The 17,028-nt window shown below is 43.6% G+C and overlaps 1 protein-coding gene across 3 annotated transcripts in view; it reads right to left on the reverse strand.

The window, feature by feature from the left end:
- SPTBN1 (spectrin beta, non-erythrocytic 1) overlaps window positions 1-17,028 on the reverse strand; it is a 569,130-nt gene that overhangs the window by 122,722 nt on the left and 429,380 nt on the right. For all 3 annotated transcript variants that reach the window (XM_033938993.1, XM_033938994.1, XM_033938992.1), the window contains 2 exons: window positions 4,160-4,384; window positions 3,870-3,959 (listed from right to left, as the gene is read on the reverse strand). In XM_033938993.1, the coding sequence (XP_033794884.1) occupies window positions 3,870-3,959; window positions 4,160-4,384 (315 nt within the window). The remainder of the gene's footprint in view (window positions 1-3,869; window positions 3,960-4,159; window positions 4,385-17,028) is intronic.

Genomic DNA, 17,028 nt, shown 5'->3' on the forward strand with positions numbered 1-17,028 from the left:
TGGCCAGGAGAACTGCTTGAGCGGATGTGGCTTTGATCAACCAGTCGTCCAGGTAAGGAAATACATGAAGGTGGTGAGAGCGTAGAAATGCCGCTACCACAATGAGACATTTGGTGAATACCCTTGGAGATGAGGCTAGACCGAAGGGCAGCACCTTGTATTGGTAATGACAATGATTGATCATGAATCGGAGATATGGTCTTGAGGTTACATTGATCGGTATGTGAGTGTAAGCCTCTTTGAGATCGAGGGAGCATAGCCAGTCGTTTTGATTTAGAAGAGGATAAAGGATGGCTAAAGAAAGCATTTTGAATTTTTCTTTTACCAGATATTTGTTGAGATCGCGAAGATCTAAAATTGGTCTGAGATCTCCTGTTTTTTTGGGGACTAGAAAATAACGGGAGTAGAATCCCTGCCCTTTTTGATCTAGAGGAACTTCTTCTATAGCGTTCAGAAGGAGTAGGGATTGGACTTCCTGAATAAGGAGGGCATATTGAGGACTGTGCAAAGCAGACTCTTTTGGCAGGCTTTGAGGTGGAAGAGTCTGAAAGTTGAGAGAGTAGCCGTGGCAGATGATGTTGAGGACCCATTGGTCCGAAGTGATTACTTCCCACCGGCTGAGGAACAGAGAAAGTCGACCTCCTATAGGCTGAGGCAGGAGAGCAGGAATAGGGATACTGGCTATACTGTGGAGAATGAAGTCAAAAGGGCTGTGACTTCTGCTGAGGAGGTTGTTTCACAGATTGTTGCTGCTGCTGCTGTCTGGGAGGCTGACGTTGTTGTTGCCTCTGACGCCTGGGTTGCTGAGCAGTGGTAGGTAATGGACGAGCTGTGAAGCGGCGCTGATAGGCCGACTGCTGTCTATATGGTTTTGGCGGAGGAGGCTTCTTTTTATTTTTAAGCAGGGTATCCCAGCGCGTCTCATGAGCAGAGAGCTTTTGTGTGGTTGAGTCCATGGAATCCCCAAAGAGCTCATCCCCTAGGCACGGGGCGTTGGCTAACCGATCTTGATGGTTAACATCAAGCTCGGATACCCGAAGCCAGGCCAAACGGCGCATAGCCACCGACATTGCTGTCGCTCTGGATGTAAGTTCAAAGGTGTCATATATGGATCTAACCATAAACTTACGTAACTGGAAAAGAGACGACAGGCAGGTGTGAAAAGAATGATGTTTTCGTGAAGGAAGATACTTTTCGAAAGAAGCCATGGTGGTAAGGAGATGCTTTAAACAAAAAGAGAAATGAAAAGCATAATTACTAGCCCTATTTGCTAACATAGCATTTTGGTATAGCCTCTTACCAAATTTATCCATGGCCCTTCCTTCTCTGCCAGGAGGGACAGATGCATATACACTGGCTCCTGAAGTCTTTTTAAGGGTGGATTCGACAAATAAGGATTCGTGTGGAAGTTGAGGTTTGTCGAACCCAGGAATGGGAATTACTTTATATAGAGAATCCAGTTTACGTGGGGCCCCTGGGACAGTTAAAGGAGTCTCTAAATTCTTATAGAAAGTTTCCCTCAAGATGTCATGAAGGGGAAGTTTCAAAAATTCCTTTGGAGGCTGGTCAAAATCAAGGGCATCCAAAAAAGCTTTAGACTTTTTGGATTCAGCCTCCAAAGGAATGGACAAGGATTCACACATCTCTTTCAAAAAACAGGAGAAAGAGGAAGTGACCTGTTTGGAGGATGGGTCAGGGACAGCCGAATCCTCCTCCTCTGAGGAACATTCGCCTTCAGAAAGAAAGGGTTCCTCTGAGTCTCCCCACAGATCAGGGTCCCTGACATGGGAAGAATGGTCCCGAGACTCAGGTGTCGACGTTTGCATGTGTCGGGTTTTGCGCACCGACTTACCCGACCTCATCGATACCGAGTCAGGAGATGTTATCGGTCGCACCGGTGCCGAAGTCTGTACCGATTGATGGTGAGCTCTCGGCTCCGGTGCAAGGACTGGCATCGATACCGATGAGGTTAGGTGAAGCGGTACCGAAACAGTGGAAGCGGGTAACACGGGTTCCACAATCGGTATCGATACGGGTTGTTCCACAACCGGTACCGATAGCTCGGTGCGGGCCGGCACCGGAAGGTTCGGTGTCATGATAGCAGGAAGGAGCCGTTCTAATTGCTCCTTAAGCTGCACCTGAAGGATGGCCGTAATGCGGTCATCAAGGGATGGCACCGGTACCGCTTTTTTCTTCTGTACCGCTTTTTTCTTCTGCGGTACCTGCGGTGCCGCTCGACGCCCCGGAGATGAGGAGCCCGATGTCGAGGGACTCACCTCTATAGGGGCGGAGCGCTTCCGCTGGCGTCTTACAGGCGGCAGGATTGGACTCACTGCACTCGAGGCCGGAAGACGTTCCAGCGGGGAAGGCTTCTTAGCCGGCTTACCTGACTGTTGAGACGCCGGTGTGGAATCACGCGGCGTCGAAGACGAGGGTGCCGACTGAATCGGTGCCGAAGCCGGAGTCGAGGGAACGGGGTCGGACATCTCGGCACCGAACAGTAATCGCTGCTGTATTTGGCGATTTTTTAATGTCCGTTTTTTTAGAGTAGCACAGCGGGTGCAAGTAGAGGCCTGATGCTCAGGACCCAAACACTGTAAACACCAGTTGTGTGGGTCCGTGAGAGATATAGGCCTAGCACACCGCTGGCACTTTTTAAAACCCGGTTGAGGGGGCATGAAAGGAAAAACGGCTTCCGCCAAATCGAAGGCCGAGGCTTCGATGGTGGCAGAAGGCCCCGCCGGGGAAAATCAAATTAAGAAAAGAAAAAATTGTTTTTTGTTTTTTTTTTTTTTTACAAAAAAGAAAAAAGAAACGAAATAAGGCCAATTAGCCAAAAGTTTACGCGAGCGGGAAGGCAATAGAAAAAAAGTTTCAACAGCCGTTGAAAAAAACGCGTCTTCTTAGCTCCGCGGAAACTAAGAAACTGAGGGACCGCGTGCCTCTGTCGGGCGGGAAGGCACTCGCGCGTGCGCGGTGCGGCCGAGCTAGAACTTTCTAAAAGTTCTTAGAGTGAGATCACTCTAAAATTGTCCGTACCGGGGCTCCGTCGGTGCCGTCACCCATCAGTCAAGAATATGCTGCCTGCTTGTCCTGGGATAACTAACTTTACAACTCTCTTCTCTGGGTTTACTACTTTATGCATAATTTCAGGATGTCTCAAGCAGAGGGGTGAGTTAGAATGTGGTTGAGACCACTGCAGGGAAACGATAGATGGGCTATGAAATTATGGATTCTGTATTTCTACAATGTTTTCTGCTAAGAAAGATGCATGGTTTTCTATTCTGTGGTAATACACACAAGTGCAAATCCAGTGGAATTTGAACAAAATGTTTGTAAACAGACATACGCTGTTTATTTCAAACATGTGATTGAATATATCAGTGGTTCCCAACCCTGTCCTGGAGGACCACCAGACAAATTGGGTTTTCAGGCTAACCCTAATGAATATGCATGGAGCAGATTTGCATGCCTGTCACTTTCATTATATGCAAATCTCTCTCATGCATATTCATTAGGGCTAGCCTGAAAACCCGAATGACCTGGTGGTCTTCCAGGACAGGGTTCGGAACCACTGGAATATATTAAACAAATGACTTTTATTGTTATCAAATGTTAACAATATCTACAGTACATTTCAGAGTTCCAACCTACTGATTCTAGGTATTTTGAGCTGTAATCCCAAAATACAAGAAAACAAGTGACAAAACTAATATGAAACTTGATGTAAGAATTAAAAAAAAAAAGAATAAAAAATATTTATACAAAAAAAAAGAAACTATTATCAGAGTCCAAAAATGCTTTTAACCAGTTAACACAATTACTGGGTATAAATAAATTAAAGAGGAATCATTTAAGGAGTTGCTTACCTGATTTTTCTTGATTAAAAGTTGAACGGTTTGGAGATTGTGACCATGGTCAGTAGATGTTGCAAGAGGCATTCTCTCTTCAACCCATAACTACAAATATATGAAAATAGGGAAAAAGGTTTTTCTGAAATATGCAAACATGTATTCAAGGTCATAGAATGAATTATTCAAAAATCTCATATTTGTAACTGTTAGGAATAGAAAGATACTGAGGAAAATAAACTGAGAAGCAAAACATGGCTCTGTAACTGTTTAGACATATTTCTAAAAGGTCTCAGTAAAGCACTTACAATCTCATCTTCTACATCTCTGTTGAACTGATGGACCTCCTTGGAAGCCAACAGGTAAGTCTTTCTTTCAGTCAGAGGTGCCAGCATCTCCATAAACCTTTGCTCCACAATAATACGCTTGCCGTCAACCTCATCTGTGTCCTTCCCTTCTTGAGTCAGAGCCTGTACCTGGCTCTGTAGTTCTTCCACCTCTTTTTTACGTACATCCATTTGGTTCTCCAGCATCTAAAAGGAAAATGAGATGGAATTGATAAATTACTCGGTTTTCAGGCAGGTAAAATGAACTTATAGTTAAGTACCATGATTTCTCAGGCCCATTAATATACAGTGTTCCCCCGGTTGTTCGCGGCCGGCGGTTCGCAGTCATTTGTGGTATTTCCGACTGCGAACCGCCGACAAGAAGAGGGCAGCGGGAGAGGAAGGAGAGAGCAGCCGGAGCGCCATGAGTGCAGGAAATCACTTTGACACGCAGCTCCTGACTGGATAAGGCCCGATTTCGTGCAGGAAGAGGCGGTCGGAGCGTACCACAAGTGGTTTCCTGCACTTGCGGCATTCTGGCTGCTCTCCTCCTGCCCTCTTGCAGCTCCCCCATAAAAAAACGTATTTGTGGTTTTTCGATATTCGCGGGGGTTCCGATCTCGGGGGAGCATTGTATGTCTTTTAGGAAACTGCTAAAAACTGATTTGTTTGATAAATTTGTAATCTGATGTTTTAGAATCCTGATTGGTAAATAGTATATTGTTCTTATAGTGTGATTATTTTATTGATTTTTTCACATATCAACAAGTGTTATAAATTTTCCATACATTTATCTTAACAATACACTTGATATCTCTATAATGTATTTTATATAAACCATATTTTATATTATTTTCTTATGAATTTATATAACATATATATTGTAATGATTTTATCAATTATTATTTAATTATGAACCCTTTTCTCTCCCTTTATCACATTAATTTCTCATAGGACTATCATTCATTCATTATGATATATTTTTTATAATGTATAATAAAGAGAATAAATTCTTTACCCCTTCCCTCCCTCCCTTCTTTAACCATTATCTTATGGGAAAAAATTAAAATCAGTCATTGCAAAAATCTGTTAATTTTAGTTGATTTTAACGCATTTTTTAATCAATTGTATTTTACTTACTGATTTTTAGTTAATTGTATTTTACTTACTGATTGTATAATTTTTATTGCATGTGAACAGCCTAGAACTATGTGGTATGGCGGTATACAAAAAGAAACTTATTATTATTATAATTACTGAGACACTGGGGCGAGGTAGGATTTCAAAGCCAGGCAATAAGAGCTAAAATAAATCTGAGTACTATATATTGATTAGATCTTAGTCTCCTATTCACTTCCTACCTTTAAATAAACATCTCTCAAGACTTTTAATTTTTTCCCCAATTATATATTTCTATAGGGCAGAGCATTTTCCTCTTCTGAGGTTCTTAAACCAGCCAATCGGGTTTTCAAGATATCTCAAATGAGTATGCATGAGGAAGATTTGCCTATAATAGAGGTGACAGGAATGCAAATCTGCCTCATGCATATTCATTTGGGATATCTTGAAAATCCGACTGACCGGGGGTCTCCCCCAGGACAGGTTTAAAAACCACTGCTTCAGATGATAACTATTTCATGAGAATGGTATCAGAGAAATGTGTGAATGTCCTTAATAGAATCATAGAGGAAAATAAATTATTTACATTATATATACAGTGGTACCTCAGTTTAGGAGTGCACCGATTTGCGAGTGTTTTGCAAGATGAGCAAAACATTTGCAAAATCGGTGCCTCGGAAACCGAGCTTGCCTCGATTTACGAGCGCCCTCCCCCCGCGATCCGGCATCCCCTCCCTTGCTAGCGTTGCCCCCTCCCCCCGCAATCTGGTATCCCCCACGCACCCATCCACCCGAACACATTGCTTACCCTCATCTGGCACCGGCACCAACGCACAGGATATGCCGGTGCTGGTGCACGAAGATCTGCCGTCTTCTTTTTGCTGGGCCTTGAGCATCTGCGCATGCTCAAGGCCTTTGAGTTCCTGCACATCTGCGATAATCTCGGAGAGAGCGGGAACTCGAAGGCCTTGAGCAGATGCTCAAGGCCCAGAAAAAGGAAGACGGCAGATCTTCGGGCACCGGCACCGGTATGTCCTGTGCGTTGATGCCGGTGCCAGATGGGGGTAAGCAATGTGTTCGGGTAGGTGGATGGGTGGGGGGGGGACGCGAGCGGGGGGATGGCAGATCACACAGGGGGGCCTTCGAGAGCGGGTGGAACAATGCCGGTTCTCGGAGGGGGGGGGTAGAGCAGCTCCATTAGCCTCGGGGGGTGGGGGTGGGTAGGAACGTATCAAGCGAATTTCCCTTAGTTCCTATGGGGAAACTCGCTTTGATATACGAGTACTTTGGTTTACAAGCATGCTTCTGGAACGAATTATGCTCGTAAACCAAGGTTCCACACTGTGTTTAAGCCCGTTACATTAACGGGTGCTAAAATATATGTCTGTCTGTCTTTCTTTCTGTGTCTTTCCCTGCCCCTGTCTCTCTTCCTTTCTTTCTGTCTTTCTCCCTCCTGCTATCTGTCCTTCTTTCTTTCTGGTTTTCTCTCTGGCACCCTGTCTGTCTGTCTTTCTTTCTTTGTCTCTCACCCTGCCTGCTGTCTTTCTGTGTGTCTGTCTTTCGTTCTAATGTGCTGCCTGCCTGCCTATCTTTCTGTCTCTCCACGGTCCCATTCTGTCTCCCCTCTCCCAAAGCAAACCAAGGTTGCTCCCAGGCCCCTTTTCCCTCTCCGTCCCCTCCACTTCCCTGTGCAGCAGCATTTTCCTCCCACCCTTCCCTGTGCAGCAGCAGCATTTCCTGCCCTTCCCTGTGCAGCAGCATTTTCCTCCCACCCTTCCCTGTGCAGCAGCAGCATTTCCCGCCCTTCCCTGCGCAGCAGCAGCATTTACCCCCCACACACACACACAACCCTGTGCAGCAGCAGCATTTCCCGGCCTTCCCTGTGCAGAAGCAGCATTTCCCCCACACACACACACTTCCCTGTGCAGCATCAGCATTTCCCTGCCTTCCCTGTGCAGAAGCAGCATTCCCCCCACACACATACACTTCCCTGTGCAGCAGCAGCATTTCCCACCCTTCCCTATGCAGCAGCAGCAGCATTTCCCGGCCTTCCCTGTGCAGCAGCAGCATTTCCCGCCGCCCCCTTCCCAGCTGCCACGTTTAAATTGAGAGAAAAGCGCTGCACTGCGCTACCGCTGGCTTCGGCGTCTTCTAGCCACTGCAGCCAACCCTAGCGGAAACAGGAAGTAGTCAGAGAGGGCGGGCCGCAGTGGACAGAAGACGGCGAGGCCAGTGTTAGTGCGGTGCAGCGCTTTGCTCTTAATTTAAATGCGGGTGAGCTGACGAGAAGGAGGAAGCTTTGGCGGTGGTGGTTTTGGCAGTAAGTGATGGCGAGAGGGGGGAGTCACATGCTGTGCTGTGTTTCTCCGCTTTGTCTGGCCGCCGCATACGCACTCCTGCTGGCCACAGACCTACTGATCACAGATTAGAGATCACGGAAGCATGCAGGTAAGTGCGCATGCGTGGTTAGGGTTTTATTATATAGGATATGTTTTTAAATACCTAAGTTTGACTCAATTATTACACACATATATATCTATGTATGGCTATGAAAGTCAGTATGCACAATGGCATAGAAAGGGGGGTGGGGAGGGACAGGCACAGTCTTATTTTTTAAAAGATTTTATTTATAACAATAAAATAAACAGACAAAAGCACAGCTCAAAGTTCAGAAATCAAAAAGCAACATAGCCAGATATCTTCAAATAATAATAATAATAATAATAAGCTTTTACTTATTATGACAGCGGTTGCTATACAACAGATTACAAGTAATTGGAAGAATTGTAATAGATTGAACTATAGTTTCTGGTGGAATTCTTTATGTCATACATATAAAATGGAAAGGGCAATAGCTACACAGCAGGGGTATTTAAGAAAATTTCAGGATGTTTGGGAGCCTTTAACAAATTATTGTAATGAATAGATGCCATTTTTCCCTTAATAATAAATGTCCAAGGGGGGGGGATAGAGTTTGGTCCTTTTATAATTAAAAGAAATGTTAGGAAATATTTTGTTATATGGTATATCTATTATATTTCTGATATAGAAGGGAGGGGAGGGTGGGAGATAAACTTTTTAAAATGGAGTATTGCAGAATATTAAGTGTTGTATTTAAGTTATAAAGTTTTATTTGCTGTGACATTTATTGTAAGTTTTAAAATGAATACAGATTAAAAAAAAAAAAAAAAGCAACAATCCAAAATTGGCAGGTCAGTATTCATACAAAACCAAATACTCAAAAAAGCACAATTACTTACTGTAACAGGTGTTATTTTGAGACAGCAGGCAGATATTCTCACATGTGGATGATATTACCCACAGAGCCCAGTACGGAAAATGGTAAAAATGTATTACCACTAAGTTTTTAGAAACTTTGCAACTGCCCACACTGCGCATGCGCGATTGCTCATGGTGCCTCAGTTCTGTAAGCAAGCTATGAAGCCAACCAGGGGATGTGGGAGAGATGTGAGAATATCCCCAGATAACACCTGTTATGGTAAGTAACTGTGCTTTATCCTAAGACAAGCAGGCAGCATATTCTCACATGTGGGACTCTGTAGCTTAGTGTAATGGGATGGAGGGAGAGTTGGTCATTAAGACAAAAATAAATTCTGTAATACAGCTTGGCCAAAACCTGGAATAGAATTCTAGACAGTAGGAGATATGAACGTGTGGATTGAGGACCAAGTAGCTGCTTTGCAAATCTAATCAATGGGAGTGGAACATAAGAAAGACATTCAAGTTGCCCTAGCTCGGACCTTGTGTGCTGCCACACATCCCTTGATCTGTAGCCCAGCCTGAGCATAGCGGATGGAAATGTAGGCCGCTAGACATGTGGAAATAGTTCTCTTAGTTACAGGCCGGCCCAATCTGTTAGGATCAAAAGAGATTAACAGTTGAGGTGTAATCCTGTGCCTCTTAGTCCATTGTATGTATTAAGTTAAGGCACGCTTGCAGTCCAATGTATGCCACTCCTGAGACGCCATCATTGTTTTCCGTGGCGATAGATCCAAATAATTTCTCCACGCTCCGGAATCTTGAGCCGTCAGTAGAAAAGTATCTTCTGCCGGATGCAATCTATACACTATCCGCGCCTGATGAAGAGAACGAAATGGAGCTCTGTTGAGTAGTAGTACTTTCTGCATTGTCCGGATTACAAGTACCCCTCAAGGATTTCATGATTTGGTTTCGTATACAGTGCATTTTTGAACATTTTGGATGTCTTTGGAATATATTTGATTTGATGAAGTGACTCTATGCACTGCCTGGCATGTTCTAGAAGTGACTTTATGAACTTTATGAATGGCTATCAGTTAGCTATACATGTCAGTGCTTTTCAGCTGTGTAAATCAGTATCTTCAGATACTTTCCTTCATATTTACTTTTGCACTTTAGGTTATAGCATGTATGTAACTTATTTATTTATTGGCATATTATTATCAGCTGAGGGGGCTTGATTTGAGTTTATATTTTACATTATATCTTTTTACTATATATATATATATGTATATACTTGTTTAGGTTGTAGCACTTTAAAGTTCATTGTATTTATTTAGCACTAGCACTTTATTCTAGACACGAGGTAATATCTTGGGAGTTTTTACTAAGCCTTTATATTAAGTTTATTTCTTAGAGGGACTGTTGAATGTGATTTGTTTAATACTTTCTTTTCAGTGTGATTTACACAAACAATGGAACAAATGATGTATGAGGTAATGCTTATTTAGACTTTGTCTGATGCTGGTCATCCATAAGTTACTACCTGAGCTTAATACCCCTCGTTTATACCTTAAGAGCTCATACTGAGGTCCTTCAAGTTTAAGTTTAGATATTTCTTATATCGGCTTTCACAAGATCAAACAGTCCCTCTAAGAATTTACTTAGGTTAGCCAATCATTGATTTATTTATAGTCAGGACTTTTTGGCAACTGTTTAGTCTATAAGGTTAGTTTTGTGTGAAAAGTTATTTCTCCAGGATAAAAATGAGGATTTCGGAAGAAGACTGGAAGCACAATGGATTAAGGTGAAATTCTGTGACTACTTTTGGAAGGAATTTTGGATGGGTCCTAAGAACCACCTTATCATGATGAAATACTGTGTATGGTGGATCAGAAACTAATGCTTGAAGTTCTCTCACTCGACGAGCAGAAGTGACAGAGATCATGAAGATCACTCTCCAAGTGAGAAACAAATGAAGATCCCAAACAAATGAAAGTGGTTTGAGTGAAGGTTTGGAATTGAATAATCCTTTCATAAACCTGGAAACAAGAGGATGAGTGGCCAGAGATTTATTGTTGACAATAACATGGAAAGCACTAATAGCATTGAGGTGAACTCTGATCGAAATAGTTATCAGTTCAGAACTGGATAAATGGAAAAGATAATCCAACACTGAAGAGGATGAAGCATCTAGATGATGGAGAGTGCACCACAAATTGAAGCAAGTCCACTTCTGTTGATTGCATTGCTGAGTAGAAGGTTTTCTTGAAGCAGCTATAATGGCTTGTATTGATTCAGAAAGATTAAAATCTGCTGGAGTAAGACTGAGAGGTACCAAGCTGTCAGATGCAGAGATTGCAGGTTGGGATGTAACAGAGATCCTTGACTCTGAGTGAACAGAGATGGAAAGGATTGTAAGGGAATTGGATCCTTGGAACTCAGCTGAAGTAGAAGGGAGAACCAAGGTTGTTGAGGCCACCGAGGAGCTATTAGAATCATGGTGGCTGACTTGTTCTTGAGCTTGACTAAAGTCTTGAGAATTACAGGGATTGGTAGAAATGCGTAGAGGAATTTGAAGAAAAGTTCAGAAGAAAAGCATCTGCCTCGAGACGATGAGAAGAGTACTGCTGTGAGCAGAATTGAAGCAATTTGTGATTGAAAGGAGACGCAAACAGGTCTATTTGAGGAGTCCCCCATAAATAGATGATGTGTCGAAATACTTTGGAGTTGAGAGTCTACTTGTGAGGCTGAAGAAATCTGCTGAGTTTGTTAGCTAAAGTATTCCATTTCTCTTGTACATATATGGCTTTGAGAAATATGTTTCAAGTAATTGCCCAGTTCCATATGTATTCTGCCTCTTGACAGAGAGAAAGAGAACCTGTTCCTCCTTGTTTGTTGATGTAGTACATCGCTACTTGTCTGTTTGTTCAAACAAGGATTACTTTGTTAGAAAGAATCTCTAGAAAGGATTTTAGAGAATTTCAAATTGCTCGGAACTCTAACAAGATGATGTGGAATGTCTTCTCTTGAACAGACCACCGACCTTGTGTCTTGAGACCGTCTAAATAATCCCCCCAAACATACATGGACATGTCCATTTTGAGTACTTTCTGATGTGAAGGGACGTGAAGCAACAGACCCCCTGGAGAGATCTGACAAATCCATTCACTACTGAAGAGATTAAAGAAGAGTTTCTAGTTTTTCAAGTTTTGGGCGACTGATCTTTTGAGATAAGAGATCGAGAGCTTGAGACCATTGAGATGCTAAAGTCCACTGAGCTGTTCTGAGATGAGGTCTTGCAGAGGCCATGTGACCTATGAGTCACATCATCTGTCTCACTGAGATGGTTTGTAGAGTAGATACTTGAGTGCAAAGATGAAGCAAAGTGTCTCGTCTTTGTTGAAGCAGAAACATCCATAGATGAACAGTTTTGGGTAAGGCTCCTATGAATAGCAGTAGTTGAAAGGGTCAAAGCAGCGACTTTGGAAAGTTGATGTCAAATCCCAGAAACTAAACTAAACTTTAAGTTTATATACCGCATCCTCTCCACGGAAGTGGAGCTCGGCACGGTTTACAAGAACTTAAAATATAAGAAGAGAAAGGAAAAGGTTTACATGAGCTTATATATAGAATGGAAGAGTAAGGGGGAAAATAGAATTATATGTTAGAGAAGAGCCAAGTTTTCAGTTGCTTGCAGATTAGTTGGAGAGAGCCCAGGTTCCGCAACGGGATAGTAAGGTCGTTCCAGAGACCTGTGATTTTGAAGAGAAGAGATTTTCCCAGTTTACCTGCATAGAGAATACCGCGTAGAGAGGGGAAGGATAGTTTATATCTTTGAGCGAGTCTGGTGGAGTCAGGACTCGAGGAGTTAAAGGATAGTGGGATTAGGGGAGGAAGGATGCTGTGAATGATCTTAAAAGCCAGGCAGGAGCATTTGAAATGGATTCTGGAAATCACTGTCAGCCAGTGAAGATTGGACAGGAGTGGGGAGACATGGTCAGATTTGCGTTTTGCAAAGATCAACTTGGCTGCAGTATTCTGGATAAGCTGGAGTCTTTGAAGACTTTTTTTTTCTTAGGCATAAGTAAATGGCATTGCAGTAGTCAAGTTTGGAGAGGATGATGGATTGGACGAGGATGGCAAAATGTTTTTGGCGAAAGTAGGATCTTACTTTCCTCAGCATGTGAAGGTTGAAAAAGCATGATTTTGCCAAGGAGTTGAGGTGGTCGTTGAGGAAGAGAGAAGAATCAATAGTGATGCCAAGGACCTTGCTTGAGAACTCAAGGTGCAGAACAGTGCCTGTGGGTAGTGCGAAGATGGTGGGCAGGTGTTCTAACTTTGGGCCGAGCCAGAGTAATTTTTTTTTGATTGATTTAGTTTCATCTGTACAGAGAGGGACCAGGAGTGGAGTCTCATTATGCAAGATGTAATGTTCTCGTGGAGGTTGGTGAGGTTCTGGTCTGTTACAAGGAGGACAAGGATGTCATCAGTGTATGTGTAGATTGTTTCAAGGGGGGAAAGTTGGAGGAGCTTCAGGGAGGACATGTAGATGTTAAAGAGAATAGGGGATAGGGGTAATCCCTGAGGGACACCGCAAGATGGTGTCCAAGGTATGGACATGGTACCCATTTGTGTTGACAGTGTAGGAGTGAGAGCGAAGGAAGTTTGAGAACCACTTTAGGATGGTGGAGTCAATTCCTATCTCAGAAAGTTGATAAAGTAGTATGTCATGCTGGACGACATCGAAAGCTGCAGAGAGATCGAATTGTAAAAGAACAGCGAATTTGTTATGAGAATGTAGTTGTTGAACCTTTGAAATTAGGGAAACTAAGAGGGACTCAGTGCTGAAGCTGGGTCTGAAGCCGTGTTGGTAGGGGTGGAGAATGGAGAATCTTTCTAGGTAAGAAGAGAGCTGGGTAGCGACTATGGCCTCTAGCAGTTTAGTTAGGAAAGGGATATTTGCTATGGGGCGGTAGTTCGATGGTAAGGAAGGGTCAAGATCGGCTTTTTTCAGAAGAGGGGATAAGGCAATGTGTCCCATTTCTGTGGAAAACAGGCCCGATAGTAGAGCAGTATTTATAAGACTGGTAAGGGATGAGATGGCCTGCGCAGGAATGTTTTCATAAAGGTAGGATGGGAAAGGATCTAGGATGCATTTGAAGGATTTCAGTTTGAGACAAAGTTTAGAGATCTGGGGTTCGGATACAAGTTCAAAGGCAGTCCAGGATCTATCAGCAGGGATAGGGTTGGAGTCATTGGGAGGCAGAGAATTGTAAGAGACAGCTGGGGGGAAAGAACTCCTAATGGTAGTAATCTTTTCATTGAAAAATTTGGCTAGGTCGTTTGCGGATGGGGGGAAGGGGGAAAGGTGGAGTCGTTTTTTGAGGTTAGGTTGCGCCAGATGTTGAACAATGTAGTATTTTGGTTTTTTGATCTGGTGATTTATCTCCATAGAAATTCTTCCTTGCTTTTTTTAATACAGTGTTATAGAACTTGATATTGTCTCTCCAGGATTGTCTGTCAGAAGGGGATTTCGATTTTTTTCCATTTACGCTCAAGGGCTCGACATTTCTGCTTCAATTCCCTGTGGTATGGAAGATACCAGGGAGCATTGCGGGAATAGGAGATAGGTTTAGTAGATAAAGGGGCAAGAGCATGGTAAGTGGTCCCAGAAAGGGTTACCCAGTTGTGCCAGTTGGAATCTGGGTCGGCATGTTTAGGAAAAGGGGGAAGTTGGTTGAGAAATTGAGACCAGAACAATTCACTCATGATTTTTTTGCAGTAGGTAATAGAGTTAGTGGCTCGGGGTGGAGTGCCAAGGTGAGACATGAAAATGGGAAGGCAGATGGAGCCTAGAAGGTGATCAGACCAGGGGACATGTTCCCAACGGGCCTCTTAAGCAGAAGTTTTGTGTTCGGTCAGGTCGAGACAGCTGATGATGTCTAAGTATGCCCTTATCGTGGGTAGGGGTGGGCGAAGGAGCAGTGAAGCCTAGGGAGGTGAGGAAGTCTTTGAAATCAGTTGCATCCTTGTTGGTGTTATCGTCTAGGTGGAGGTTAATATCACCAATGATCAATAGACTCTGGAATTTTAGGCAGGCCCTTGTTATGGCCTTGAGAACAAGTTCGGAGGATTTGTTCCAGGGGGTAGGTGGGCGGTAAAGTAACAGGATACCTAATGGGTAGGGATGAAGTTCATCGTTGACTGAAGCTAGCATGAATTCTAAAGAGGTATGGCTGCCCTTTTCAAGGAGCTGGACATCGAAGAATGATTTGTAAAGCAGAGCCAGGCCTCCTCCTTTCCGGTTGATTCTGGGAGAGAAGAGGCCGCAGTAGCCAGGGGGGCAAAGTTCTTTTGTGTGAAAAAAATCATCTTTTTCGATCCATGATTCAGTGATGCACAAGAAACCCGGATCGAAATCTCCGAGTAAATCTTTTAGTATTTGGGTCTTATTTTTAAGCTGAAGAAGTTATCAACTTGTGCTGCTGAGTGTACTGCTTGAGGAGATGTAGCTATCAGCCAGTCATCTATTATTTATTTATTTTTAGTATTTATATACCATTTATAACCTAAGAGGTTTACATTCAGATACTCAAGCATTTTTCCCTTATTTGTCCTGGTAAGCTCACATTCTACCTGGGGCAATGGGGGGATTAACTGACTTGCCCAGAGTCACAAGAAGCAGCACTTGCAACCCGTGAGTACAAAGGGCTGCTGCCACGACCACTAGGCACTTGGTGAATACTCTTGGAGAGGAACATAGGCCGAATGGCAGGATTTTGTACTGAAAGTGTTGATGAGCTATGTGGAACTGCAGAAAATTTCTGTGAAGAGGATGTATGGATGTGTGTGTGTAAGCCTCTTTGGAGTCTAGAGAGCACAGCCAATCATTCTAGAAGTGGGCATAGGGTTCCTAAAGATAGCATGCAAAACTTTACTTTGACTAGAAATTTGTTTAAGGCTCGGAGGTCGAGAATTGGACAAAGACCTCTCATCTTCTTTGAAATTAGGAAACACCTGGAGTAAAACCTCTGATTTTTCTGAGAAGGTGAAACCACTTCGATGGTATTTAGTTTGAAGTAATGCCACTTATTTTACCTCATTGGAATGACTACGAGACGGCATTGTATGTTTCAAAACAGCGGAATGGTGATGAAATACATTCGCCAACTGCTGCCCTGCCAACAAGCAAGCGTTAATAATGTCTTCCTGGACCCATCAAGCAACGGAGGCTTAAGACACCGCCATAAGTTTGAAGCATCCCTTGGAGAACACAAAAAGGTGATCTAAACCACCAAAAGTCGTTAGTAACCTAGCTCCCGGTGAACGCTCCGCACTTTAAAAAAAATGCAGTGAATAACAGCACGTTTCCCCATTTCTCCACCCAGGAAGAAGGAAGGAAAAGGGAGAGTGTCATAAAAGAAAGGATGACACCTCCTGAGAAATTGTGGTACCGTCCGAACTGACACCCCAGACTTCGTAAATCAGAAATAGTAAACCCTGCCGTACAAGGCCTGCAACACAGAAAACTGTTGAGCTGAAGCCATGGTCCCAAGAAACACTGTGCTCAAAGACATAGCCTGTAAGAGGCTCAAAAAGTAAGCATGAAACAGCCTCCAGGAAACGGCAAAGAAGTACCTGAAGACTAGACTCCGGAGAGGGTCTAATAGGCGTACGAATAGACAGTACTCCATCCAGGAACTGCACCTCATGAAGCTGAGAAGTAAGCGAAGAGCAAGACACCGAGCTTTGTAAACAAGCCAATACTGCCACTTGAAGCGGAAGGGAATGGAACACAAAGCCCTTGGCAGAATGCATATGCCAAAAAGGAAAAACAGAAAACATAGAAGCCAGGCAGAGGGCCATGACACCCATGACCTATCAAAAGCCAGGTCAGAATACCAAAGGAGGATGAATAACCAGGGTGGTCAGACCCTAGTAAATCAAATCCGGAAGTACCAGGAATCCCAACAGAGTGGCCGTTGAAAGACACATCAGATCCGTATAGCAAGAAGGGCGCAGCCAAGCCGGAGATTCTCTGAGTACAGCACCCTGAAAGCGAGCTTGAGATTACAAACCCATCCAATCAACTGCCAGGGGAAACACCCAAAAGAGAGAAACCAGAGGTGAGAAATAAGCAATGCTGCTACCCCCTCTGAATGCCACCCTTGCATCCGCCAAAGGAACTAGAAAACTGGGAATTTGGAGACGATGCCATGAGGTCTAGTTCAAGGAGAGCTCACCTGCATACAAAGAGTCGGAACGCTTGAGAGAAGAGTTCCTAATCTCCAGGATGTAGAAGATGGTATTACAACTATTATACGTCCTTGCAAAGCGCGGAAAGGTGAACACAGCGCTGTACAAAGATGGTCCCCGCTCAGAGTTTGAGGTGAGAAAGGCCATCCAAACCCTGCTCCTGTCTCGTAAAAGGACGAGCAGACGAGAAAGATGAGATTCCACCCATCAAAGGAGACCAGAACTATACTCGCCCAACCAAGCACATCACGTAC

This window comes from Geotrypetes seraphini, chromosome 3 (assembly GCF_902459505.1).
Source record: "Geotrypetes seraphini chromosome 3, aGeoSer1.1, whole genome shotgun sequence".
NCBI classification, from domain to species: domain Eukaryota; kingdom Metazoa; phylum Chordata; class Amphibia; order Gymnophiona; family Dermophiidae; genus Geotrypetes; species Geotrypetes seraphini.